The sequence below is a fragment of the Hermetia illucens genome, chromosome 1, assembly GCF_905115235.1.
Source record: "Hermetia illucens chromosome 1, iHerIll2.2.curated.20191125, whole genome shotgun sequence".
Classification (NCBI taxonomy): domain Eukaryota; kingdom Metazoa; phylum Arthropoda; class Insecta; order Diptera; family Stratiomyidae; genus Hermetia; species Hermetia illucens.
Window position 1 is genome coordinate 94,625,702 of NC_051849.1, and position 27,087 is coordinate 94,652,788.

Below are 27,087 nucleotides of genomic sequence, written 5' to 3' on the forward strand. Positions count from 1 at the left end.
AATTTACTGTTGATTGATAGCTTTGATCCAAAATACTAGCCCGTTCAGTTCTCTCCTCCGATGCAGCTTGCTTGTCACTTCAGATTACGATGTGTCTGCCTTTCAACCGCTCGTCATCCATCTAGTTTACCGCTCTTAGGATAGCATATACTTCAATCTAAGAGACCGTTGTATATTGTCCCAAAGGGAAAGCCCACTTCTCGCTTTTATTCGAGAGAAAGAGTCCTGTTTCAGCCATTGGTTTAGAAGGCGTCAGTATATCCACTACGCAGGTTGGTTCGTTTTGGTCCTCGTGATTTCAAAAAACTACCATATATATGGAGGGGTTTCTCAAAATGAAGTTTCTCACATTTGCGGGAATTCCAGCTCGAAAAGAACTATGAAATTCGAAAGTATGATTCTTTACAAAATTGCGAAGAATATGAACCAAACTTTGGTATTTTCAAGGGTGCTGTTTTTTCACAATTAGTGAAAAATAAGTCGGAATACCGGAAGCTCGCGCTTCGGTTGTAAAGGTTTTGCGTTCCTCTTATGTGAGAAAGTTCTTGGCACATTTGTCCATTCGTATACAGCTACAAATCCAACATATTCCTTCATATAAATATACATACATATTATCCTTACCCTAATCAATAAAACTGCCTATTACCGAATATTGTATTGTATATAAATTGATCGTACACATATTTCCGATTTACTCCGACTCGATTCTAATATTAGAGCGATAGGTTGAGTATTTTGATGAACTGCTCAACAACTAAAAGATCGGCGAGTTACAGGTCCCACCAACTGAGGACAATGCACAAATACTTACACCACCAAGCATAGAAGAAACAGTCCGTGTAATTCACTGGCTTAAAACCCATAAGTCGCCAGGAGCCAATGGAATTATAGCCGAATTGGCTTTATACGGAGGCGACCAGCTACACCTCAAGCTGTGGGACAGTGACTCAATGTCTAATGACTGCAACGAGGCATTATCTGTCTCATGCATAAAAAGAGGAATATCATGCAGTGCAGCAATTATAGAGGTATCATGTTGCTGAGTACCATCTATAAGATATTCTCCCCTATCTTGCTAGATCGGATAGCCCCATGCGCTCAGAACATCATTGGGCCATACCAAAGCAAATCAGCAACAGATCAGATTTTTTTTCTGCGGCAAACAATGAAAAAATTGTTGGGATGTGGACATCAGTTGCATCATCTTTTCATCGACTTTAAAGTCGCCTACGACAGCATAGCCAGGGAAAACTGTACACGGCCATGAGAAAGTTCCGTATCCTAATTGATAAGACTGACTAGGCTGATCCTGACCAATATGCGAGGCCAGATAAAAGTAGCAGTATTACTCTCGAGACCATTCAAAATCAACAACGGTCTAAGACAGGGGGATGCCTATCATGCGTCCTCTTTAATCTGGCCCTGGAGAAAGTGATTCGTAATGCAGATGGCAATACAAGAGGCACCATCCTCTTCAAGTCCACCCAACTACTGGCCTACGCTGAATATATTGACATTATGGGAAGAACAACCCCCGATGTACAAACTGCCTTCATACAGATCGGTTCACACAATGCTAACGTCAGCGCCAAAAACCAAAGAACGAACAACATCGAATCGTACTGGTCAAGCGGAAACAATAAAGATAGGAGCCTACTATTTTGATAAGATACAGCTATGATGATGAAATTCGCGCACGGTTGTTGGCTGCCAACAAAGCCTATTTCGGCTTACAGGAGCTGTTTCGCTACTAGCGTCTTACCATAGTGTCAAAGCTCTTACTGTATAAGACTCTGATCTTGCCAATCCTCATGTATTCCTCGGAGACTTGGATTCTTAGCAAGAAAAATTGCGAACTCTTAGCGGTGTTCAAGAAAAGAATCCTTGCAGAATTTTTGGCGCCCTACATGAGGATGTACGATTCCGTAGCCTACGTGAGCGATACTACGGCCGTCTGGTTGTGGATAAATTGCGGTGGGCGGGTCACTTAATCCGTACGGATGAGGATGATCCAGCCCGGAAAGTCTATAAGGGCAATATCTATGGTAGAAAAAGAAGATGAGGCAGACCCTGCCTAAGATGGAGCGATGGCGTAGGTCAGGATTAAGGATATTGAATTGATGGACCTCGGCGGAAAACCAGGGAGTCTGGGGTTGCTTACTAGGCAGGCCTAGACCAGATACCGGTTGTTGTGCCGTTTATGATGATTACAACTAGCATTAAAGCCTTTGAATATATTCTTAAGCCCCAACTTACAGTGCAAACACAGGGACTACATAAACGATAGATATTCAAATTGATGTATAGTCTGAATAACAAAGCAAATATGAAAAGTGCGATGGTCGAATCGGATTTGGCTGGTGTTAATCTTTAATCCGACTCTATTTGTTCTTTCCTCTCTTTTTCAATATCCAGAACCATTTTCCAATTTGTCCATGACTTGCTGAGATAACAAGTAAATGTCGTCAGTATATTTTGGGATAATATGGTACTCCATTGAACTTCTCCAGGCCCCCCAAATAAATCAGTATGAAGTGCGTCCGCAACGATAAAAAGAAGTACGATCAATGTTATCATATAATATAGAATTGGTGGACTCCAAATTGATCTTTAAATTACCGGGAGATTTTTCTCGATACGGGACATGATCATATACTTATCCTGTCTTTGCGGTACGAAGGACTTCTTATAAAAAATTATCTGTAAAAAATTCTGAAGTGACTAAGGAGTTCTATTTAATGATGTGCTACTCAAGGTTCCTTTCTTTCCTATTTTTCGAGGTTTATTATATATCTAAGGAAGGCAGAGAGACTTTATTTAGTTACGCGAAGACATTCTGGAGTCGAATGCTTCTTTTAATTAATAACAACCGACACACTTTACTTCTAAAAGGTCTATCTGTGAATAGTTAGAAGCTTATCATGGACGTATATTCTAGTAGCCTATAAAATTTAGTGCAAAGATATTCGAAGAAAATTCTAGGAGGAAAAACCATGCATATTAGGAAGTCGCGGGGTTTTGAAATTTTCCAGAATTATACACCACAGAAAAATTTTAAAAGAAAAGATATAATTAAAGCAACTGAATACCAAGAAAGAATTGATCATTAACTCGATTAAAATTGAATTAGGAAATGATTTTCTATCCAAGAAGCATTAACAGCGCCTAAATTAAATTCATGGAACATGACTAAAAGACCAAGTTCCACCTGGCAGTTCTCTGCCGACGTAAGCTCCACTTACCATGAATGACGATATCATTTCCATATGATTTTCCAATCCGTAAACAACGTGATATCACCCACACAAAAACTCAACGAAGCTTTTCACAATAGGAAAGTGCTTTAGCGTGAAAACTCGTCTCACATCCACCCGAGGATTTGTAATAACGGACTATGCGTACTGCAGCCAGTGATTTTCCTATATTCCCAGGAGTAGCTTGACGGAAACTCATTTCTCATGCTTTCCTAATTTCCTCAACGACAGGAAAAGCTCTTTGCCGTCTCTTTTCTCCCAGTTAATTCTCTGCTCCTTCCTTTTTCCGCCCTCTCATCGTGATTTTGCTTTTGAGTTTACGTTAAAATGACTCACTTACGGAGAATTTCCCTATCAGCACATTTCCATATTTCCTGGTAATTTTTCAATGAGAATTTCTTAACTTACCTGGTTTCAAGGTATCCGTTAAAAAATAAACATTTTTTTCAGATTGGATTGGAAATAGCGTGCTTCGTTTCGGACAGGGAGTATTGAATTTCACTTGTTACTATAGGAATTATTCAGATTTTCCGATAAAAGGTCGACATCGGGGAAAGTAATAACAAATCAATTCATATGTTTGGAAGGGACTATTCACTGCCATTAATACTTTTAGGAAAATTGAAGTCTTGATATTTTACTCACCACTTGGCCCTAATGATCCCAATTTGCGTAATTCCAGAAGTTAGAAAAGAGAAGTAAAAGAAAAGAAATTAGAGAAACTGAAGCTTTCCACATTTTGTTTTTGCATAATTACCACGAACATGAACAACAACAGCACCAGCAAAAGCAACAAGGCTTCTGTGATTGAGGTCGTTGTAAAGGTCCAGCGCCAGCTTCCTGAAGTGAATTTGTTCCACTTACTGCACCGCCTCCTCCTCCACCGCCGCCCGATCCACTATTGCCTGTCAGTGGCGTAGTCAGTGGAGCACTACTGCCACCTTGCGCTGCAGAGCCCATACCACGGAGTCGACACCCCGCGGGCAGCTCTGAGACGCTGCAGGACATCCTGTAGGTAGAAAATAAAATAAAAATAGTGAAAAGGGGTTTTGCTTTAAAATAATACGCATTGTTGCTCCAAGTGGAAAAGTGGCATTCAAGTTTAAATGCTTGCACATACACAATGTCTGCATCTGCTCGAGGAAACGTCGAGCGATTAGGAAGTATTGAGTCCTCAAGTTGCGGTTAGTTTGTGAAATAGGCTATCAATGCTTTGTCTTTTATTTAAAATGAGAATCAATGGGGTTGGTGATGATGTATAAAATTGCAGCAATCTGTTACGAAATATAAACCTTGGAAATAGTTTGGTGTGCAAGAGTAACCTAGAAAAGAAGAGAAGATCTAATTGATTCGATGAGAAGAAACCTACAAGCTGAACTGAAGGGAAGTGGATCAAATTAGAACATATTTTCTCTCTCTTTACCCCACCTTTATTAATCGAAGTGCCAAGCTGTTAACCTAATCGAGCCTTCGAATTCGCACAAAGTTACCATATAACTCGTGAATAAGTTACCGAAACATCCCACGAAATCGAAGATTAGTAACAACATCACAAATACGCATCCTCTTAAACAACCTACATACTAAATAGCTGTAGAGTGTTGTGCTATCAACCAGGGTGTTTTAACGTCACTTTCTTAAGGCTTCACTAGCTAAAACATTCCGTGCTGTCAAATATTGAAAAAAAAATCCGCTCATTGCAATGGTGCCGTCAAAATGCAGGAACTCTTCATAATATCCTCATAGAATAATAGATCATAGAACATACAGATGAGTAAAAAAATGGGTGGAACCCTTCCGTGTCTATTGCTTCCGATCTTTGGACCACTTTAATGTGAAGATATTTCATTTCTTGCTTTATCACAGTTAATAACACTCTCTCTCTGGCTGTCCAGATGGCTCAAGTGGTTAGAGCGCTTGGCTGTCCTACGGAGGGTCGCACTGATGGCAGAGGGATTTGTTATCGTGACCAAATGTCGGATACCAGTCAACTCACAAATCAGGGCAATAATCTCGGAAGAGCGCAATGCTGACCACATTGCCTCCTACAGTGTACTGTAGTATATCGTTACGATCTTAAATGAAGTGCTCCAACGTACTTCAAGGCCCTGATCCATCATGAATTGTTGCGCCAACGATTATTAATATTATAATTAATAATACTCATAACTATAATATTATATATTATATTTTTTAATTATGACTTAAGTGAATTACCACTTCTGGGCAAAATGTACAGCCTTTCTAGTAAGGAATCTGATCGCCCACGGAATATTCACCAAACAATCCCCGCAAGCGCGACTAAATGATGGAATGATACAACTCTGAATTGTTCTCATTCTGTCATATTTTTGCTTCTAATTGTTACTACTCGTATAAGGGACAGTCGCATTTTCATCACAGCCTTAAATACGCACACCCCAGCACCATTCAGTAGCCATATAGAAGCCATCGTTGGACGCCCAAATAAAAATTTCGATAAGTAAGTTAGCAGCACTGGGATAGAAGGCGAAGAGTGTTGAGAGTGAGGACATGGATGTTGCTACTTCAGCAGGTGTTGCAAATTCGAAAAAATCGGAAGCAATGAAACGGAACTTTCGGAGAACCCTGAGGACAAGCTGGTAGCCCCGGCGGAACCCACGAAGCACATATAAGACTATACTTGTGTCTAGGCATATTAACATACGGCAAGCCAACCCCTCAACCTTTCTACTGGCAATAAGTCTCACTGGGCTGCCTAAATATCTTGTTGGAACAAAAGCCATGGATTCAGTTTAACAAAATGTGTAGCATTGAATCAATAAAGTGATATGTATGGTAGTAGTTCAATAAGAGATCCTCAAGACCGAGAGTCCAGATATCAACTTTGTGACAAGCAAATACCCAAAGACAATTCCATACCCAGGCCCCGCCGGGGTTATCATACAATACCAGATTAAAGGTAAAAGGAAAAGCGCTATAGTGGCCTCTATAATCTACCCTATCGTATGTGGAGTTGTGGAAGTAGCAAATGCAATTCATTTATTAGTTTCACTTGTATCATATGATGGAAAAAAATGATGACGAACTTGGGCTCCTACGTTCGTCGTACCGAGTTGTGTTCGAAATGATGCTATGGAAAAAGCAATAATACATTTGCAGAATTCTTAGAAAGCAGATTGCGTAAAGTGCAGTGAGCTTCTTGCCAAAAAAGTGCGATTCCCCACGCGACCAAAGACTCCTTGGCAAAAGAAGCTCCATCGGGAACTCGGAAGCGGACACTCTTTGAAGAGGCTTGCGCTAATAACGTAGCTCTAGTTGCACTACTCAATTTTCATCCCTTGGATATATGTATACATATATTCAGGGCACTGCAACGAGAGCAACTCATAGACTACTTCCTTTAAATCTATAAGAAAACGACGGACGTGAGGGGTACAGAGCAGTGGAAGAGTTATCCAGCTTTTGCCTGCCGCATTTTGATACATCTGTCATTTATATGATATGAAGTTATCTTGAAACGTAAAGAAACCCGGGGCAAATCAGAAGACTGTATGGTGGGATATGTTGACGTCCTGTACACCGAGGGGTTAAAATCTCAATAGGGTTCCGGAGCAGAAGTCTACCTTTCAGATAAAAGCGAGAAGTGAACTTTCTCCAACGAACAATATATGACCGTCCTCAAGGGCTTAATATATGCGAACCTAATGGCGCAGCAGACCTATCATAATCTGCAGCAATACTCCAACTGCACTGAGAATATTGAGCATTTTTTTCATCACATCATTCAGGAATGACGAAATGGTTTGAACTTTACGTCTAGATTCAATACGATGCTACTATGCTACTAATTTGGATTCCTGGTCACTATGGCGTGTAGAGGAATGAAATCTTGGATATCTTAGTGTATAATTTCTAAGATGTCGGAAGCGGAACCATCACTTGGATAGTCAGTAGCACTGGCTAATTCCGCTGTCAAAAATTGCGAATGAGTTTCCCGTAAGGACAAGTGTCAGAGCCTTAATGTCGCAAGACACACCAAACTTTTCCTCTCAGAAGCAAACAAAGTTTATCCTGTCGAATTGTGTCGCCGGCGGCAAAAGTTGTCGGAATCTACAAACCTGTCTTCGTTGTTTGTTTGTTATTACGTCCAACAAGAGTGTACTTCAAAACTCATCTTGGGCCATAACAAGGCGAGGGAGCAGGCATCAGCTTCATCGAGTTGTTTAAGGATAGATGACATGATTCATTGAACCTCTTCACGTCCCCCATCAAGGCAACCAGGAAGACCCTGTTTTAACTTCCTCTCAGATTTTAACTCGATGTAATGCATAACATTTTGCTTTGTTATATGCACATATATATGTACCATCTTTTCTTGAAGAATATAAGTTTCTTTAGAATAATTTCTCAGGTGACTTTATTTCTAAGAATTTATGGGATACCCACCGGCTATGTTTTCTCTTCTCTGCTAATGGAAGTCCTTAACATGGCAGAGAGTCTTTATTGGTTAAGAAATACAGCTTGAATTGCACTTTAAACTAAACCTATTCTTGGATCAACCAAGAATAGCGTCACTATAAAAACAAATGACTGAAATTCGAAAATTTCCCTACCCAGACACCAGAATATTTTTAATGAGTTTACCTTGAAGTCCGCTAATTTCCACATATTGTCATTGAATTTGCCGATAACTTTTCCCTCACCTCAATACTCATTCTAGCCTGAATATCATTTGGAAGCTTTCCAAAAGTTTCCCTAGTGAGCATTTTAAGGTTTTGTGTCTTCTGCATACCAGAACTCTAATAATAATTAAATCGTGTAATCATCAAGTAATCAGCTCCATGCTATTATGGATTATTTATAGTGCAAGATGTTGAAATTTGCCATCAGGAAAGAAGGGTTCAGCTCAAACCCACCTACATTTGGAAAGAAAAGCTTACACACTAGGCTTGAATTGCAGCGTTGATCTGTTGATTCATATTCACAGGATACTATCTCGGCAAATCTGAGAATAACTTCAGGAAAGGCAGTAAAATGAGGAAAGGCTGCAATTTCCATTGATTTTAAGTAGCAGAGTATTGAGTGGTGTTGTATTCTCACGAAGCCTTCATATATACATAAGTATGTTGCAGCATTTACTTTGCACTTCTTTTTAAGGTTTTATGGAAAATATATGATTTGGAGTTATTTGCAGTTATACTCTTTTAAACTTACAATACTTAGTTGCCACAGTACTCGCTCTCTACGAATCCCGCGAAGAAATTTTAATTGGGGTGACACCGGTCCCCCAGTGGACCAATAACGCCATGCCCCCTAAAAGATGTGTCCTGAAAACAGTAAAAAAAAAAGCGATTAAAAATTTTATCCTTCCCAATATCAATCTTATCTAACTCATTAAATATAGAATGTCCCGTGTTTAGGCAAGAAGTAATTTTCTTGGAAAACACAGGTTCTTATTTAAAAATTGTAAATGTTTTGTTGATTTATAAATTAGGCAATATAACGTTATGAGGCTTAATAAATAGGCTCCACGACTTTGAGAAATTTTTTCTCAAAGTTTTCTATGACCATTTTGCGTATATATGGCTATATTTTCCAAATACAACTATCAAATCAATTATGTATAATAAAATAATGGTCGCAAGCCCAGATACAGAAAGAGAGTTTGAGTCCACGAACCTTCTACTATCCAAAGTCCTACTTGATCTCCTTAGTGACAGGCACGCGACAAACTGACAAACATAGCGCGTTCAATATCATTACAAATAGCCTCGAAGGAATCCGCTTACTTCAGACGACACCACAGGACGGGCCGGACCGGGTATGGAAAAAAATATGTAAGGGTGTGTTTTATGGTATGGACATGTTATTCGCGCTAACAACATCTCACTTACTAAAGTTGGCTTGAGCACCGAAGTCGATAGGAAACAACCAAAAATATTTTTTGCAAAATACAACGCTCAACAAAATAGTGATGAAGGGAACAAGTGGTTCCCGAAATATCGGTATTTACAAGAATAAATATCTACACCAACGAAAAAGAAACAACAACAAGTTTTTATTATTTCAATCAAATAAATTTGGCATCTCGAAGTTGTAGTTGCCACAATATCGTCAGCTATTGCACTTAAATCGCTCTGGCTTTGCTTGATGTCCTGGACTCTTGGTTCAAACCATGCAAAAGTACATCATCCTGAAAACGTGCTCAATGCTGCGAGGGGTTATCGATCGATTTTCCCATTCAACTACCTCTGACTACCACCACCAAAGCCCCCAATATATTTTTAAACAGGTAGGATCATTTGAGCCCCCCTACTCGACACTTAGTGATTTAAAGTTTCCACTCTATTAAGAATGAATGTTCAACAATAATTACATATTTTCACTAATTCCCATATAAAAGACGCGTTCGTTTGAGAAATTATAGAGAAATATCAGAAAATATGATTTTTATTCTTGTTACGAGTAGATGCAATAAGTGGTAACGGATTATTTTTGACTTGAACATGTACAAACACATGTATATCTTGGAATTCCAAAATACATGATCAAATATTTTAAATATTTCGCCTTGTGCAAATCGGAAAACATGCACCCAAAGTTTATCATATAAAAATATAACACAAAACTTATCATACACGAAGCGTTCTTGTTATCTCTGACGTTCCTTATGCTGTTTTGGCTTGGAAACGGGGAACGGTTCAATGGAATATGTCATCCTTCCTCAAACACTTCGACTTCGCTGATCACATCTTCTTGCTCTCTCACCGACTCATTAACTTCAGCCTTTGGCCCAATAGCTCTGTACTTGGAGAAGAATGACAAGAGGAGTCAAATTGAAAATAAAACTCAACAAAACCAATCTGGCTAGTAATCATATTCTTCCTGTTTGTATTGATAGGCAGAATATCGAGGCCTTCAAACTGGTAATATACGAAGGAAACGTTTTTGCCAACGGCGATACCGAAGTTGATGTCGCCCAACCCATTCATTTCTTTTTAAATTCTTTCTTTCTAAATACACTGGTGGTTCAACGAAGAGATATCTGTTTTTATTTCCTGGGTAACCACTCCAATTGGTGTGGGAGTTATCTGCCTAGCAAATGAAAAGGAAAGTGTTCGTCAGACTATTCACTTTAGTATGGTATTAACATTCTAAGTCTTAGGTTGCTGTAAAATTGCACAAAAGCGACACATTTGACTCTGAACTCTGTGAGGAATAGTGCGATTTCCACCAAATTTGATAGTATCATGATCTATATTACTGCAAAATTTTCTGACTATAGAAGCAGGGCTTCCAGACAAAAATATACTATTATTAATCGGTATGGAAGTTATGGAGGAGTCTTGACACCTTATAGTGGCAGCTCTTTTTTCCGCACTTTCCAGTTGGGTAGCTTCTAAGAATGGATCCGTAAGCCAAATAATTACTTTCCATCCCCTGCACTCAAATGTCTGAACTGAAGCCAGATTTAGTAAGAACTAATGAGGGCCTTTCATTTGATATCCCACATGACTATGTTTATTCGGTAAAAAGCAATTTTAAAACACAATTTTGCATGTATAAGGACCCTCGGTTCCTTGAACTCAACGTAGAACGTTGTTAGTCACTGCAAGCGAGGGGGTTGCCAAGTCCCCAGCAAATTTCGTTTCAATAAAAACAATCGTTTCTGTCTGTGTAACAGAAAGACAGACGGACATACAGTTAGAGGTTTATTTTGTGAACTTATATATCTATACATGCTCCACGTGTAATTGAGGAGTTCACAACTACTAATTTATTTCTATTGAAAGCAGCAGTAAAAGAGCACTTTTTAAGGATCAGAAAATTATCTGAGAATTTTATTAAAAAAAAGCAATGATTACAATAATTTAAGCTAGTTTTTCCAGATCCTTTTATTTTATATGAATATACCGAGCTTCTTAACACTTCGAAAAAAATTCTAACAAACCAAAAACAACTCACGCAATTGGAACATTAGGTAGGCATATACATGTTCACATGTATTACTTTCTAGGCTGTAAGGGCAATCCATTATAAATATTCAACTAAGCATCACATGACTTTCCACCATTTCCACGGGCATTACCATTGACGAGCAAGTTTTTCTCTGTCTAGGGTCATTACAAACTCCCGAACACGAACAAAGTGAATTCTCAGTGATAACCCACCACCTGTATCTCGAGTCGACACGACATACCGCGCAGTACTCTTATTATATTAGTTTAACATCACTCCTAATGAAATAATTTATTCTTAATAGAATTTCGTAATTGCACAAATGTTTCTGCTGTTTTACACGAGTATAAAGCATATTCATGCGAAAGGAGGTGCTTAATTTACAAAACGGTTGTAAGATATGAGAAAGTTTGGGCGAAAAAATCTGAATTTAAATTTCACGCCTTTATTATTTGCTCAGGATATAGATAAAACTTATTGCATTTGCGTCACAGCAATTATAATACAAATGCACTAAACACTTCACTAAGTAACTCGAATTTAAATTACAGCAAGAAATCTTTGTCCTCTTTTGTTAAAATTATTTAATATTCCGGTATTTGCCTCCATGCATCTCGGGTAAAAGATAAGATTTCAGAAATTGTCACTCTGCCTTGGAGGGTAGGTCAGTTTTCAGTAATAAATTAATTCCGTCACAGTTCGTCTGGAGTTCACTTCACAAATGATATGTTCTATATGTGACTCCATATGCACTGGCGTAAAAACGTGGAAGACCCACCGACCGCGGGTATCGCGAATTATTTTATCAGAAATTTTTTCGTCGAGATATGGTAGATTATTTTCACATATGAAATCGTATAAATGATAACCGATAATGGATGTTGATAATTCATAGGCTATATTTGTCTTGAGAAAATTTAATAAATATTACATCATTTACGGCTGGTCGTTGGAAGATATTTTCTGAGACGAGACATATGGTATTTTGGCATTTGATCGAGGACTGCAATATTGGGTTCATTGAAGGGAAGTAAAGGCTTCATAATTATTTTCATTGTAAGTTAAACTAATCATAAAACTTTTCTGATAAACTCGTAAGCTACGGCTGCCGGAGGCTAGACGATCCTGAAAAAAAATTTAATACTTACACTGACATAATGGACTGGAAAACTCCAGAAGACAATGAAAAAAGGCATTCAAATCAAATACAACAATTTTTGACTTCTAAAAGCCTTTGCAATATGGTATATATAGTGTAACTGCCCCATGGATCAAGAGTAAGGAGTAAATACCCGAGGACTAAAACTCTAAGCAGTCGAATGGTGGTATTCTGCAGTGAATAGTTCAAAATACGTAAAAGCAGGTTGGAATACTGGAAGTAGGACACTTCGCCGTTCATATGAGTTCACTATATATATTGAAGTCGTCATATATGTCTTAGAGTGCGATAAATTCAGGAGAAATATACAATTTTGACTTTCTATAACTTTGTCAATAATAGTTAGATTTTTCCAAAATTGTGTATTATATTATTACCTATAGTATAATGAAGCCCAAATTTTGTATTTCTAGAATGAACTTTCTAAAATATGGTACTATTAATTTTATTGGAGCAAATATTGAAATGGGATGTATTTTGAAGCCTAGCTTCCGTGCCGATACCATATTTTGAATTTTTCCAGATCTCCCGGTTGGATAGTTTCTGGGAACGTGTGACACTTTTTGTGCTATACACTTTGAGCCCTTGCTCCCCTATTTTTCACTCACTATCAGAAATACAATCAGTTTCGAAAAGTACTAATTAAGCTCTGTAACCTCCAGAATATGGCCATTTCTGTGAAAAAATGTCTACCCCTCCTTAAACCCAGTACAAAATGACGCCACTCGTTGTTTGTTATGGGACCACACCAAATTTCGCGACAGTTCAGCAACTTCCGAGTAAATCTGGTGTGACAGACAGACAGACTGACAAACAGAAGCACAGACCGACATTGAATTGACTCTAATACGGTTCAAAACTTCCTACACACATACATTTATTCAGATCACCCAACGGAAAATGTGGGCAGGAATCAAGTGATCTGTGATTTCCAAATCATTATCGAATTCCAATTTTGAAGTAATAATCGCTGAAGACTTCAATTCTAAAAACGTCTCCGGTGAAGAACCCCTTATTTGAGTTGATGTACTCCCTCTGATCATCAGCTTAACATTTTGAAATAAATTTACAAAATATTCTCACGGAAGACGAAATCGACAAAGAAATTAACTTGACGATACTATCCAAAACTAGCTGAAGTTGACATTTTAATTTTATCCACCGCAACTTCAAGCAAGCTAACATAACTTCAACGAATATAACGCATTGGTCATGGCAATCAATTTTGATCCAAATTGCGAATTATACGCAGATTTTAGATTACTTAACATTAAACTTGCGCCATATATGCCCAGACTAGAAACATATTCCACAAAATTTGAATTTTCTGTGATAACGCAAGAAGTACACATATCCTGGATGGAGCTCTCAAGCCATAGTGCACTACCTTCAAACCATCGCAGATTTTCACAATCATCGAGAGCACTTATTTTCTGAAGCCGCCTGATCCGATATCAATATAAAACACAATATGTTGTCACCTGATCACAGTAGCTCATCATTATATTAATGTGTGTTTGCCATCAACTACCAAATGGAACATATCGGGGCATTACCGGTTCATGTCGATCTGCTCCCGCTCTTCAGGTCTTCATTCATTGCATGGCCAGTCTCCCACCTTTAATGTGCGATGTATCTACAACTGCAACCGCTCTTTTGCCGGTCTCACTGTCCAACGATCCTTTCTATGTCTTCCAGACAAAGCGATATAGAGGACATTACCAATAGCAAAGAAAAATAATATCGCAACAAAATGTAACTTTGCTCAATCGAGCTTTGAACTTCAAATTCCTCTCAAATTTTATCTCGATGCAGCACATGAAAGTTATCAGTTTCCCCGGAATGCCCCTTCTGATTACAGCATTCCAGATAGAGTTACTATTGACTTTATCGAAAGTTTTCTCGAAATCAAGGCCCCACACGATCAATGCTCCAAATGGTGGTGAGTGCAGCAGAATCCATAACCAACCTGCTCTTTGTCGATCAAGCTTTCAAATTTTTTTTGGATGCGTTCCAGAATACCTATAGCTATAATTTTTCGGACTAAAAAGACGCACAAACACCCATCCAATTGTGATATTCAAAGCCGCAAACCTTCTTCGGAGTTTCAATGATCACGCTTACTCTACTCATTGTGAAACATTATGAATACCCAGGATGTGGAAATAAGTGGAACCATCAGGTCTAAAGAAACTATAAGGGAACCGCCAAGCCAAGCGGCCTTAGCATTCAAGCTACCTATTACCATGACAATATCACCTTGCTCATAAAAAGTCTTGTGCTCCTCTCCGTCTGAAGTCCCCGTTGCTGCGCAACACAGCAATATTTATATATTTTCATTCAGAATCCCAGGTTCACATAACGAAGTGGTTAGTGAATGTAGTAAACATTAATCCTAAACCCGGTTTACGCTTACTTCCGCCAGGATTGCCAGGATACAATAGCACGGTGCGGAAAGATATGCTCCCCACAATCCCACCACAAACGAACCTGCTTGGAAGTTTGGATAGCGTCGCTGAAAGCTGTTCGGATATCTGAAAAGTAAATTATAAACCGCTGTCAAAAGTAAAAAATTGTAATTGAAAAGCTAATCCGTTCCCAAGCGATAGTAACTTTTTCCGAACATGGTAGTCATTTACCCCTTGCCCGTGCCTATGCGCCTTCTAAATGATCCGTTCAAATGCGCTCCAAATCCTCCCAATACTTCCCGAGACGCCCGCATTCCAGGAGAATGGGTTCCACTGCATGGTCGCCCAGCCTTCATATGTTACGTATCCATTACGACTTTCGCTTCCCGATCACATCATCCAGAGGCCTACGCACAGTCCAAACCCTTGTTTGTAATAATATCAAAGCAGCGTAATCCAGACAAATGTTCACCAAAGCTTGAAAATTTCACTCAGCTCATTAGCACAGGACAGTGTCAACTTTTTCTTGGTGATGAAATAACTGCATTTCCAGATTTCAGACAAAGCAGTAAAAGTGGATGTAGCACTGGGGAAAACATCCAGTTCAGTGTCTGATTTTAGATAAAATATCATCGGCAGATACTGTTTCCTAAATACACAAATTGATCGACACCTTCGATGCTCTGCCTTTAATGCAGATAGGGAGAGTGCGACAAGCCATCATACGGTGCACAATGATTCTGTTGGTAATACCGATAATAAGAAGAAAAAATTGTATGTCGTGCTGATAATAACTATGAGTTTTCTCAGAATGGAATTCCAATACACTCTCCGTTCCCATTATCGGAAAACTTGTCAAAATCAACGATGCGCAGGTGAAGGGAAGATCTGAAGTCCGTTTGTTTTCTGTTTGGAGGAAGAGTCCGTATCCGCAAGTTACGGAGATTAACCATGTAATCCACAAGGGGGGAACTTCATCAGATTTGATACGATTAAGAACTGTGGTGAAGTGTTCTTTACACTTCTTTAGCCTGCTCCTGATTGTGGACGATATGTCAACCGTCTACGCCCTTCATACGAAATCGAAAGATTGAGAGTGGTCAATAGAGCTTTCAATTCCCTCCGTTCATCGATCTGCTTTCACGATTCCGCAGTCAGTCAGATCTTGTGGCAGCTCTTCGAGACATAGCCGACGACCTGCGTAGCCATCGTGAAAAGAGCATTTTTAATGGCACCCAATATTCATCGATTTTCCAGCAAGGTTACTCAGGACTCCGATCAGGAAAATAGCTCTCCCAATGTCAATGGCTGTCAGGTCGGATTCATATCTATTACCACTTGGCTTTTCAAAGTACAAAAGCATATTGCCGCAAGAAAGAAAGGGGTACCCCAAGAATTGCACCATCTCACCTCGATTGTTTCCGAAATGTTTGTCGTATATCCTTGGAATAATTGCTTGAGTTGGAAAAGGAAGTATTCTGGGTACCCTCGATACTATTGTCGAGGAGAGTGCGCACATTCCTAAAACCAATGTGTTTTCGATATCCGAAGGTCAATCCTTTTACGACGCGTTGTTTACGTTTCAGTGACAGTAAAGTTTCGAAATTTGCAGGTTACAAGCTCAAAAATTTATTCGCCTTTTTCGAGAAGTAGGGAAGGCCCTAAGTATGCTCTTAAGCCCCAGCTCACAAGGCTACTAGCTTGATAGTAAATTATACTCGACTTATATTAATAATCACTAGTGCGACAATCTAACTGGGTCAGAGCTTTAGAGTGTGTTAGAGCGTTTTATTTAAGACCGTAACGATACAGTGCAGGACCGCGCGGTGGGGAGGAAGTGAGGGGGTGAGATGGCCTCGTCTGTGCCATCGTACATCGCGACAATGATTGCTCTACTAGTAGAAGTATTAATGATACGAAAATAGCCCCTTTTCTGGGTGCCATAACTTTCCAACCGGAGATGATCGCCATAATTCTTTGACAGTGTTAGAAAGGGAGAACCCCTCCCGAGGCGAGGCTGGCAAATCCAACTTTACCATGATGATATTAAAATATACTCTCCCCCATTTGCAGCGCCATGACTTGATCCTTCTTTCATACCCTCCTTATAATTCAAAAATTATAATTCAAAATATAATGATTATAATTATAAAACCCTAACGTTTATCAAAACGTATATCAATACAAATAGGCACCATGACTTTAAAAAGGGGGAGGGCTGGGGCAATACTTTAACATGACTAAAAAGTCGAACCATTTTCTTTCTTCTATATATCCTCTCAACCCTGTCCTGAAATTTCAAACTTTACCATGATGATATAAGAAACCGCACTGGCTTTGAAGAGGACCTCCTGCCTCCTTCCCCACCCCTCCCCCCCCCACAGAGCTTTGACACTGTGTTGAGACGTTTCGAGCAACAGCAACAGTTTTTATAAGCTGAAATAGGCTTTGTTGGTTGCCAACAACCGTGCGCGGATTTGATCGTCATAGCTGTTATCGGTTGTGATTTTCGACCCTAGATAGGAGAAATTTTCAACGGTTCAAGTTGTAGTCTCCTATCTTCATTGCTCTCCTTTGACCTGCGCCATTCGATGTTGTTCGTTCCCCTCCGGGAATAGGGTTGAAAATTCCACCTGTCCCGAATATTGGTCCCGCAAATGGACCCGGATGGATAATAAGCCGAAATTTGTTCACTAAATGCAGCGTTCCGTCAAGCTCGTCAAGCCGACACCTGTTGTGCGGTTTCTGGACAACCATTACAGCCACTTGCCGGTAGAAGCGCTAGAGTTAGACGGTGAAAATGGAGTGCATATCCGTTCGATCCTGCCGCACTACAGTCGCCGGCTTCAGTCCTTAGATGTTTCTGTGTTTGGGTCGGTTAAGACGTTATACAAACGCAGCTTGACAAAAGGCTAATACCAATAGCGTAAGTGGATAAATCTTTCATGTTCCATTTTTTTTGGACTCATGTATGATGAGAACAAAATATGTGTACTCTTCATGCATGAGAACCTTTTAATAAGTCATCTTGCCTGAATATAATTACGTCTGGTTTCTGGGCAGCAGGTATCGTATTCAATCCGGATACTTTCAATGAAGCTGGTTATGTTGAAATCGTTGCCATGCATCTGAGTTGCATAATTAAATGGACAAGATTGACCAACGTCGCATTCTGGTATTGCCTAATCTATTTGTTCGCCACGTTAAAGAAGTTCCACAGCTATCTACCTCTGTCAACTCTCATCTGTGATTGTTTCATCACTGAAGCATTTGAAAATAGATACATTTTCAGTTCTTTCCATTTTTTTCCCATTTTTTGCCACCGAACCGAAATTGTTGCTTAACACAAATGCCCATCTTACTGAATTTTTAACAAGATTTTTGTAGTTGATGAAATCAATTTAGCTTTTACCCTAGTAGTTAGCTATGGTCGACACGAGTTATGAGTCACAAACAAAAGGGTAGTCACAACCAAATTTTATTTGAACAAATATCGACACTGTTATATAAGGGATCACCATGCTTTTTTGTCAGATTTTTCGTAGCTGAGGTTTGAAAAAATTAGGTCCTTGAAATTAGCGACAATTTTAGGTACAATTTACTTTAAAACTAAGGACTGCCTCGGGATGAACACATGACCATATTCTGGGAGGAAAACTATACCCTTCTTAAACTAAAAGTAGTCAGCCTTTCCGCCAAATTTCACTGTAACTGTTTCTGAGGAAGGTGCATATGACAGACGGGCAAATAGACAATGACTCAATTTTAATAAACTTTTATAGGAACACAATTTTCAGTGAATATTGGAAGGCGCACTACGATTTGAAAACGCTTTATAGAGCGCTGGTCCTCGAAAGTATCAACCCAAAATGCAATTAAATTTTTGGCATAATTGATACCACGACCATCCCCGATCATTCTAGCGTTATAGTGGCTCACTTACTGCTCGAATCTCTCCCGGTGTGACAATAATGTTAGCCTCTTCACCAGGCTTGTTTAGGTGAGCGAGATACAAGAGCATTTATGCCAATTTTGCAGCAGTCCGACTTTCTGGTGTAACTTGCTTTGTCATGTATTTTTTTGGAGCCTCATCGATATCTACACTTACGATATCAACATCAAATTGCACGGGTCAAACGAAAATAATAAAGATAGGAGACTACACCTTTAAGACCGTTGAAAATTTCTCTTATCTAGGGTCGAATATCACAACTGATAATAGCTATGACGATGAAATCCGCGCACAGTTGTTGGCTGCCAACAGATTAAATTTCAGCTTACAAAACAGTTTCGTTTGAAACGTCTCATCATAGTGCCTAAGCTCTTATTGTACAAGACAAAGATCTTGCCAGTCCTTATGAATTCCTCCGGGATCTGGGTTCTTAGCAAGAAAAATTGCGAACTCTTGGCCGCGTTCGAGAGAAGAATCCTCCGAAAAATTGTTAGCTCCCTACATGAGGATGGACGATTCCGCAGCCTCTCTGTGGATAAAATCTGGCTCAACAGGTTGCAGTTGGCGGGTCACCTAATCCGTGTGGGTGAGAATGATGCTGCCCGGAAAGTCGATAAGGGCAATATGGTAAAAAAAGAAGACGAGGCAGACCCTGCCCGAGATGGAGCGATGGCTCCAGCTTTTCGGAATATCGAATTGGGAAACCGGTATGTTAGGAGTTCCTTATTAAGGCAGGCCTAGACCGCATACCGGTCATTGCGCCGTTGATAGTGATGATGATAACATGTCATTGTTCTGTGCAGAAAGGGATCTTTTCTGTTACGGAAAAGCAGAAAACTGCACATTGCCATTCGAATCGCCATATTTTGCTCTGCGAGTTCATATGAAACCCACTTATCAAGCTTCTTCATCTTTCTAAGCTATTATCTGCCGAGAAACTGTCGAATAGTGTACGCCCAATTTCTCTGAAATGCCTCTTACAGATGCATGTGCGTCAGATTCCACCACCAAGCGCAACTCGTGGTTGTTGATCGCTGGTCCTGGATGTCCCCGTGGCTCATTTTAACGGCTCATGTCGGCCGACCGAAATTTTTCGAACCACCGCTGTATGTTTGCTCGTTTACCGTATCAGCTCGAAATGCTCTGCAAATGTTACTTTTTGCTTCCGCTGCGTTGTGAGCAAGTTTAAACTTATAAAGTAAAAGTAGGCGTTTTCCACCGGTTTACATATTTTTTTCTTTTTTATTCTTCTACAATCACAATAACTTTTAAAACTGAAATGACACTTTGACCAAATGTAAGACTATTTATATAATATTATTCAGTACCTTATAAATTCCTCGAAGACTTGCGTTCTTAGCAAGAGAGAATGTGAACTCTTGGCCACGTTCGAGAGAAGATTAGGTTATCGTTGGCGAGTCACTTAATCCGTATGGATGAGGATAATCGAGACCGGAAAGTCAATATCTATGATAGGAAAGGAAGACGAAGTAGACCCTGCCTGAGATGGAGCGATGACGTAGGTTAGGACGCCAGACAGTTTTTAGGGATATCGAATTAGTGGACCTCGGTGCAAAACCGGGATGTATGGAGTTCAGGCCACCAACGCCACCGAACATTTACTAGCGAAAGGGTTGCGGTCAAACTCGGAGGCATAGTGTGACAACAATCTCAAGCTTTGAAAACCAAGGAACAATTTGTGTCGAGGACAAATACAAATAAAATAAGGAAACTTGTTTAATAACACCGGGAGGAAGTTTTCCGTTCCACAAAAGATATGAAGTGAAAGAGTTTCCCAGGTAGATTAGATCCTTCGGAATAAAGAAACACATAAGAAAGGAACTGGGCAGGAAATCGACAAATGAAATTAATTTGTCGGCAGTCAAACATGTAATAAAAAAGAACCACAATAGCACTAGCGAAATTTCAAAATGCTTGAGGCAGCAGGAGGATGAAAGCCTGAAGGAATCTAGAATTTAATAAAGTGAAAATCCACTTCCCCCACTTTAAAGAACAACTAAATTTTTCAAGGACTCTCATGCCATAATAATTTGAAGTTAAAAATTACATTTGCCCAATGCTATTATCAAATAATATTTCACGAAGGAAAAACCAGAAAAAAACACATCACCACAACACAAAGGAAATGCGGGAAAGTGGCAATGTTAAAGTTCAACACAACAACCATGAATTGTTATGAAATACAAAGCTCCGAGCAGAACACTACCATGAATGGAACTATCTCAACTTCACTCCGCATTTCAAAGGAATAACTTCCGACCATACAATCACTAACTGATTTGGGTTAAATGGAAAAGTTTCCGCCACAACAGTTTTTTTCTAGAAAAACCAACTAGAAAAGTAGCGCAGACGGTGCATCGGAAAAGAAGAGGACATGCAACAGTGACGTTTCTGAACATAGTTCAACTTGAGATTATGTTTGCGAGGGAATCCCACAATAATATTGTAGACAATGAAACAACTGTGCAGCAGTGGTAGCTTTCGCCGAAGGCAGTGGGGAGGCGACATCTCCGGAATTCCTCCTCAGTATCGTTAGGTTGATTCCTCCGGTTCTTCCTTGCTAATCTGATTAATATCTTTATCTGATTAATATCTTTGGGGATGCGTACAGAAGGGAAATATTCCTGACCATAACAGTATGTATGGATGGTTTAAAGTAAGCTCGAAGAACCGAAGAAATAAATTTAAAATATAATTTAAGAAAATTTATTTCTTTTCCTTGTGAAATCTATATGTTACCATATTTCTATCTCAACTAGATGTACATATAATATATCTCAACCCCACACATTGAATTTACAATTCATTCACCCAGATACTCCTATCATCCGTCTTTCGAAAATATTTCTAATTTGCTTAAACTGACTCGAGTCCTGAAGGTTAGTGGTTCCAGTTACTAAAACATTTTGTAACGAGTTGTTCATGTGAAAGGTATATAATCCTGTCTAAAAAGCATTGCTCATGTATTAGATATTTTCATCGATTTAAAAAAAAATCTCTTACAAAGCATTTTCCCCGGAATTTGGAATGTAAGAGCCATATAACAATAATTTAAGCAATATCTTCTTATCTGAAATCTTAATTGCGAGGTCTCTTTCTCGACATGTCCAAAACACTAATATCTCAACAACATTACTATCGTCATCTGCTGCTGTCGTGGCAATAAAAAGGTGACCAAACCGTGAAAATCGCGTGTTATCCACGATAAAGGTGCGGTCACAGTACCAAGTAATGAAAAGAAATGGACAAAAATTTCATGGCGATTGCGACCAATGACATTTATTTGCCTCTTTCTCATCCCCCAATATGTTTTCTAGTTCGAAAGTTTCTCTCTACTAAAGGCATGCAATGGTAGTTATTTGTAGCAGCAGGAGATTCGAGGTTCAATGCCACAGTCACCTTGTTAAAGAGATTCCATCATGATGAGAGTTGGTTCAAGGCTGAAATAGTCATGTTCAAAATATAATTCTTAAATCGATATTGAAACTCGCCGATTTGTATATATACATAGATAAATTCTAATAAATGCCCAAGAATGAAACAACTACCCTGAGCAGCCTAACGTCAAATTCCATCCCCTTTCTTCTATACCCTTCCTGTCTCAATCAACTCAGGTCAAAGTTCTTCAGAAAAATCCCCTGCGAATCGTTTGTACCAAGTGATGTCAACTGAGGGCATTTGAGGATAATGCAGATAGTGGAAACTTCGATTTCGGCACAGTTTCTATTAGCTCAGGAAATTGGCTTTTTGGTGTTTTCAATTTCCATTTGAAATAATTGCCATTCCACTTGAAAGGTCTCTATCACGAGTACGTTTAGAGGGAAAGATTCAGATAGCCACAAAGCAAGAGTTGACTTCGAAGAGATACGAGTATAGTCGAAATTTGTGCTGACGACTAACCGTCTCAACTGTGTCCTTATGATTGTACGCCAACTAAGGGAATTAGGATAGATGGCAAGCAATAGAAGGCACACTACATACAATGAAAGGAAGTGACACCATCTCCGAACAAGTAAGGAGCATTTTCGTTTAATTATTGTAGTAATGATTTCCAGTTAACTGGAGGGATAATGCTAACATGATGGATTTATGCAAAAGTGTAGCAATGTAATAAACTCAGTGTTTCAGATTAGATACTCAATAAATTACAAAAGGGGTAACTAGGTATGGACACTTTTCCGATCATTTTGATATTACACCGTCCATTTTAAGGCTACAAAAATTTCCACTTTGAACTAGGAGTTTGATTCAGAATTCTTACATAGCAAACATTTATGAATATTTTGTCAACCCAGAAATATGGCGGAATGCTACTCACCAATGTCGAGGCATTATGCTTCGCCCAGTAGGAAGCCCAACTGCTGGTGGAACAGTAATTTACTGACCTTCAGTGTACTCCGACCGTAGCAAACAAATGGCCCAGAGAGCAGTAGGTAGGTAGATACGGCTGACTAGAAAGTGAAGAAGCGCACCTATAAGGAAGATAGCAACACAATGAAGCAAGAACTACTGCTGGCAAAAATGACAAAAGCCATATATACCCGCGGGTGAGGGGAAGGGTGGGGGGGACTGAGCACTACTGAGCTCTATTGGTAAGATTCAAAGGACAGGAGTCTACGAAATTACATGCCGCGCTGTTCTCCAAAAATTCCTTCGGAGTTTATTTCATCAAGAGAGAAAGCAGAGTAACAGCTTCCAGTAACCTCTTCAAATGGCGGTAATACCAATGGTGATAAGAAAGGAAACGCTGGTGACATGCAGCAGACTAAAAAATCGATCATCAAACTTATTACGGACACTGCTGGTACAAAATGCAATATGTGAAAAGGATAATCCAAACAAGCATTGCTCAGTCATGACCTTCAATGTGCAGTTATATTGCAGCGCCAATCAGACCTTGTGCTCTGTGGATTTGGGTTCAAGAGCACCATTGAAATTTCCTTCTTGTCGTAAGAGGTTAAATGGATAGAATTTTGTGTGCTAACAACCTGAAAATTTTGAAGGTTTATTGCTACCGAAATAATAACGCCTCATTTTTATAAATATTGATACTCCAAATTAATGTACAAAATCAGCGTTACCCAGATGTAACGCCACGCTTTCTCACTACTTAATACTATTTTACATTTTTAAATTTACTTTATTTTGAAATAATAAAAACCTTATTTTTTCTTTTCCGTGGTGTAGATATTTATTCTTGCAAATACCGATATTTCCAGAACCACTTGTTCCAGCCATCAGTGCTAACAAGTCTACTTTATTTTTGTAGATGGTAGTTTAACATCAGGAAATTAAATTAAATGATTTGACTGTTGAAGAAGCCATTCAGCTACTGGAAACACTGCATGAGGAAGATATTCCAATAGAATTAACAAAGATGTACATAGCACCACCCGAATGTCCTCACTGATGAAGACAGTGCAGACAAGGACTCCGGTAGTTTAGCCGATAATTTATGTGGACGTCGGCTACCAGCTACTGCTAAAATCAGAATACCAGGAGTTGATCCTAGACATGCGGTATTGGAGAGTTCTCGTAACAAGGAATGGATTGACGGGACTTGGTCTATCCGGGGACCGAGAAATTTAAAAACATAAATTACAACAAATTTCGATATATTTCACCTGAAAATATGAGCTTCAACATTTTGCTAACGAACTATTATCTTTGATAATCGAGGAATCCGAATAATACGCCGCTTTTAAAAATTGACCAAATCCTGAATTCACAAAAGAAGAAATAGGGGGAGGGGGGTACGCACCGGATAGATGAAGGCATTTCTGCACATCGAGTTGGAATATGTAGAAACAAGTCGGGAAACCGGAAGCTGGGCGCTTCAGGTATGAAAGGTTTTGTTTGCTTCTCCTGTGAGTAAGTTTGAGTGTAGAACTATCCCATTTGTACGTAGCCCGTTAAGAATATGCATTTAGCATATCAGATTTAGTACTTCGGGTTGTAAATTTACACGGTAAAGACAACTTTAAGGTACTGCAACTTTGTTACTAATAGTATGATTTTGATCAAACTTGGACATAATATGCCTCATATTATATTTTATACTACTACTAACTTTTATAACTCTGAGGTAAACTTAAGGGGGGTTTTGCTCAATTTTCCCAAAAATATGGTAATATACTATTATTAACTTAATTTGAACAGATATCGATATGGAGAGTATTTTGAGTCCTCGGCACCGTATAGAAGCAGCTTCATGATTTTTTCCAGATTTTTCGGTGTGGTAGTTACTGAGAATGGCTCCGTTAAAGAAATCATCACTTTGCACCCCTCCCACTCCCCGCCTTTTTAACAAATCTGAAAACTAAGACCGGCTTCGAAAAGTACTAATCGAGACCTTTCATTTGATACCCCACATGACTATATTTGGTGAAAAAAAAAATTTTTGTTTTTGAATTTTTTCAATTTCAACCGCCTCGTCATTGATGGCATATTGTTGGAGCACAGAACCTGCCATAAGGGTTTGAATTGACCGACAACGTGCAAACAATCAAATCGAACACTTAGTAATCAGCAATAAATTTAAGAATTATCTTCTGGATGTGCATAATAAGAGAGGTGCGACCTCGAATACAATCGCTTAGGTTGGCTTATGTGTTGCGTCCACCACTTCTCGCAGCATTGGAGAGCTGCGGCCCCCCAAGTTTAACATCGACCGCTAATATGATGCAACTGTCGTTCGACAGTGGGAGGGCTGTCTCGTTGATCGGGCGACAGATACTTTGAGCAATCCGCCTGAGAATACCATTTTTTCCGGGTGGTATCCAGGTCATCGGCTATGTCCCGAACGAACATCATAAAATCCGGCTTATTGCGAAGTCGTGAAAGCGGATCAATGCGAGGAAAATATTCTATAGACCACTGCGAATGATGGTGGGCATGACGCGCTCAAATTCTGATACCGAGCGAAATCCCGGAAAGTTCAACGTAGTGTGGGGACTAACAAAACGGAATTGGCTATTGCGCTGGACACGAAAGACGAACATGAGACAGGATGCAATGATGTTATAATCATATATCCCATCGCGGAAGAGCTTGCATGTGGCCGCAAATCGCACCAATAATGATGAACCAATGAAGAGGTAGAACACTTCACCAGGGTTCTTAACTGTTTCACATTTGGTGAGGAAAGCAGAGTCCTCCAAAATTGCATATTATTACTAATATTATTTCTCCTTGTTATCGGTGACTTTCTTCATGCTGCCGTGGTCGAAGAACATGGAGAAGTTCAGTGGACTATGGCATCTGTTTGCTCTCTCACCTTATTAATAGTAGTAGATCCACTTTCGCTACCATGCCAGAAATATGGGAATGCAGTTATTTCAATATAAAAATAAAGTTGAGACTACTCTGTGCTATTGTTCTTTCTCTGTTGCTATATTGCAAACGAAGAACTTACTTGGCGCACAAGCCTGTCATCCACACGCGATGTGATCGGGAGGCTGAAGTGCCAGTAGGTAGGCCACATAATAAGGAGGGGCGACAATTGTATTGCTGGCTACGCCATTCAGTTAAATCCAATCCCCCAAGATGGCCAACGAGTGGACCGTCCCAAGGGCTCTTGGCGCAGGACTGTGGAGAAGGTGTGCAGGCATCTCGGCAGATGACGGCGAATGATGGCGCATAGGTTTGGTTGACGTGTTATACTCCACCAAAGGATATGTGTGTTCGAAGTGAGGGAGACGCAAAGCCTCTGAACACTCAGACCTCAGTGGTCCCTTGTACTCGATTCCCCCGTCTAATAAAATATCCCGGATTCGTTTATGTATCTCAGTATCTCTGTTAGTGGATGTGATGCTACCCATTGCAGCTGAAGCACATCAACACCAAAAATCGGATGTCTGAAGCGTCCATAGACGAAGCACTCACATAGAAAATGTTCCGTAGATTCTGCTTCCTCATCACAGAATGGATATGTATCATTTTCGATAATTCCTATTATGAAAATATGCCCAGCTAGTAAATTATGACCTGTCAGAATGCCCACAATACTTTTGAAAGTCTTCCCGGTTTTCGACACGATAAACTTTTTAGTATGTTTCTTTGGTTCTGAGAGGAAGAGTTTAGTCTGTCTAACAGCATTAAGGCGTCGTCACCTGCCATTATGAGAAGCCTGTTCCGAGTTTTTAATAGCAGCATCATCCAATGCTACTGACACCTCAATTGCTGGTTCCAGTTCGTGCATGGGGGAAGTTGAAGCCTCTTTTGCTAAGACATCCGAAATTTCATTTCCATCTACACGACAATTCCACCGTATTGAATCTAGAAAAAGAGTTCAACCGGTTTCTACATTCCTGAATGATTTTTGAAGTGATCAAACTATTACTCAAAGCC

The 27,087-nt window shown here is 39.5% G+C and overlaps 1 protein-coding gene across 4 annotated transcripts in view; it reads right to left on the minus strand.

The window, feature by feature from the left end:
• Positions 1-27,087, minus strand: part of LOC119652512 (regulator of G-protein signaling 17) — a 128,009-nt gene that overhangs the window by 70,495 nt on the left and 30,427 nt on the right. For 3 of the 4 annotated variants that reach the window (XM_038056710.1, XM_038056718.1, XM_038056733.1), the window contains exons 3-5: positions 8,454-8,566; positions 4,015-4,266; positions 3,903-3,911 (exon numbers count right to left, since the gene is read on the minus strand). In XM_038056710.1, the coding sequence (XP_037912638.1) occupies positions 3,903-3,911; positions 4,015-4,265 (260 nt within the window). In that variant the 5' untranslated portion in view covers position 4,266; positions 8,454-8,566. Of the gene's footprint in view, positions 1-3,902; positions 3,912-4,014; positions 4,267-8,453; positions 8,567-11,204; positions 11,935-27,087 lie in introns of those variants that run through there. The other variant, XM_038056726.1, reaches the window with a different exon arrangement.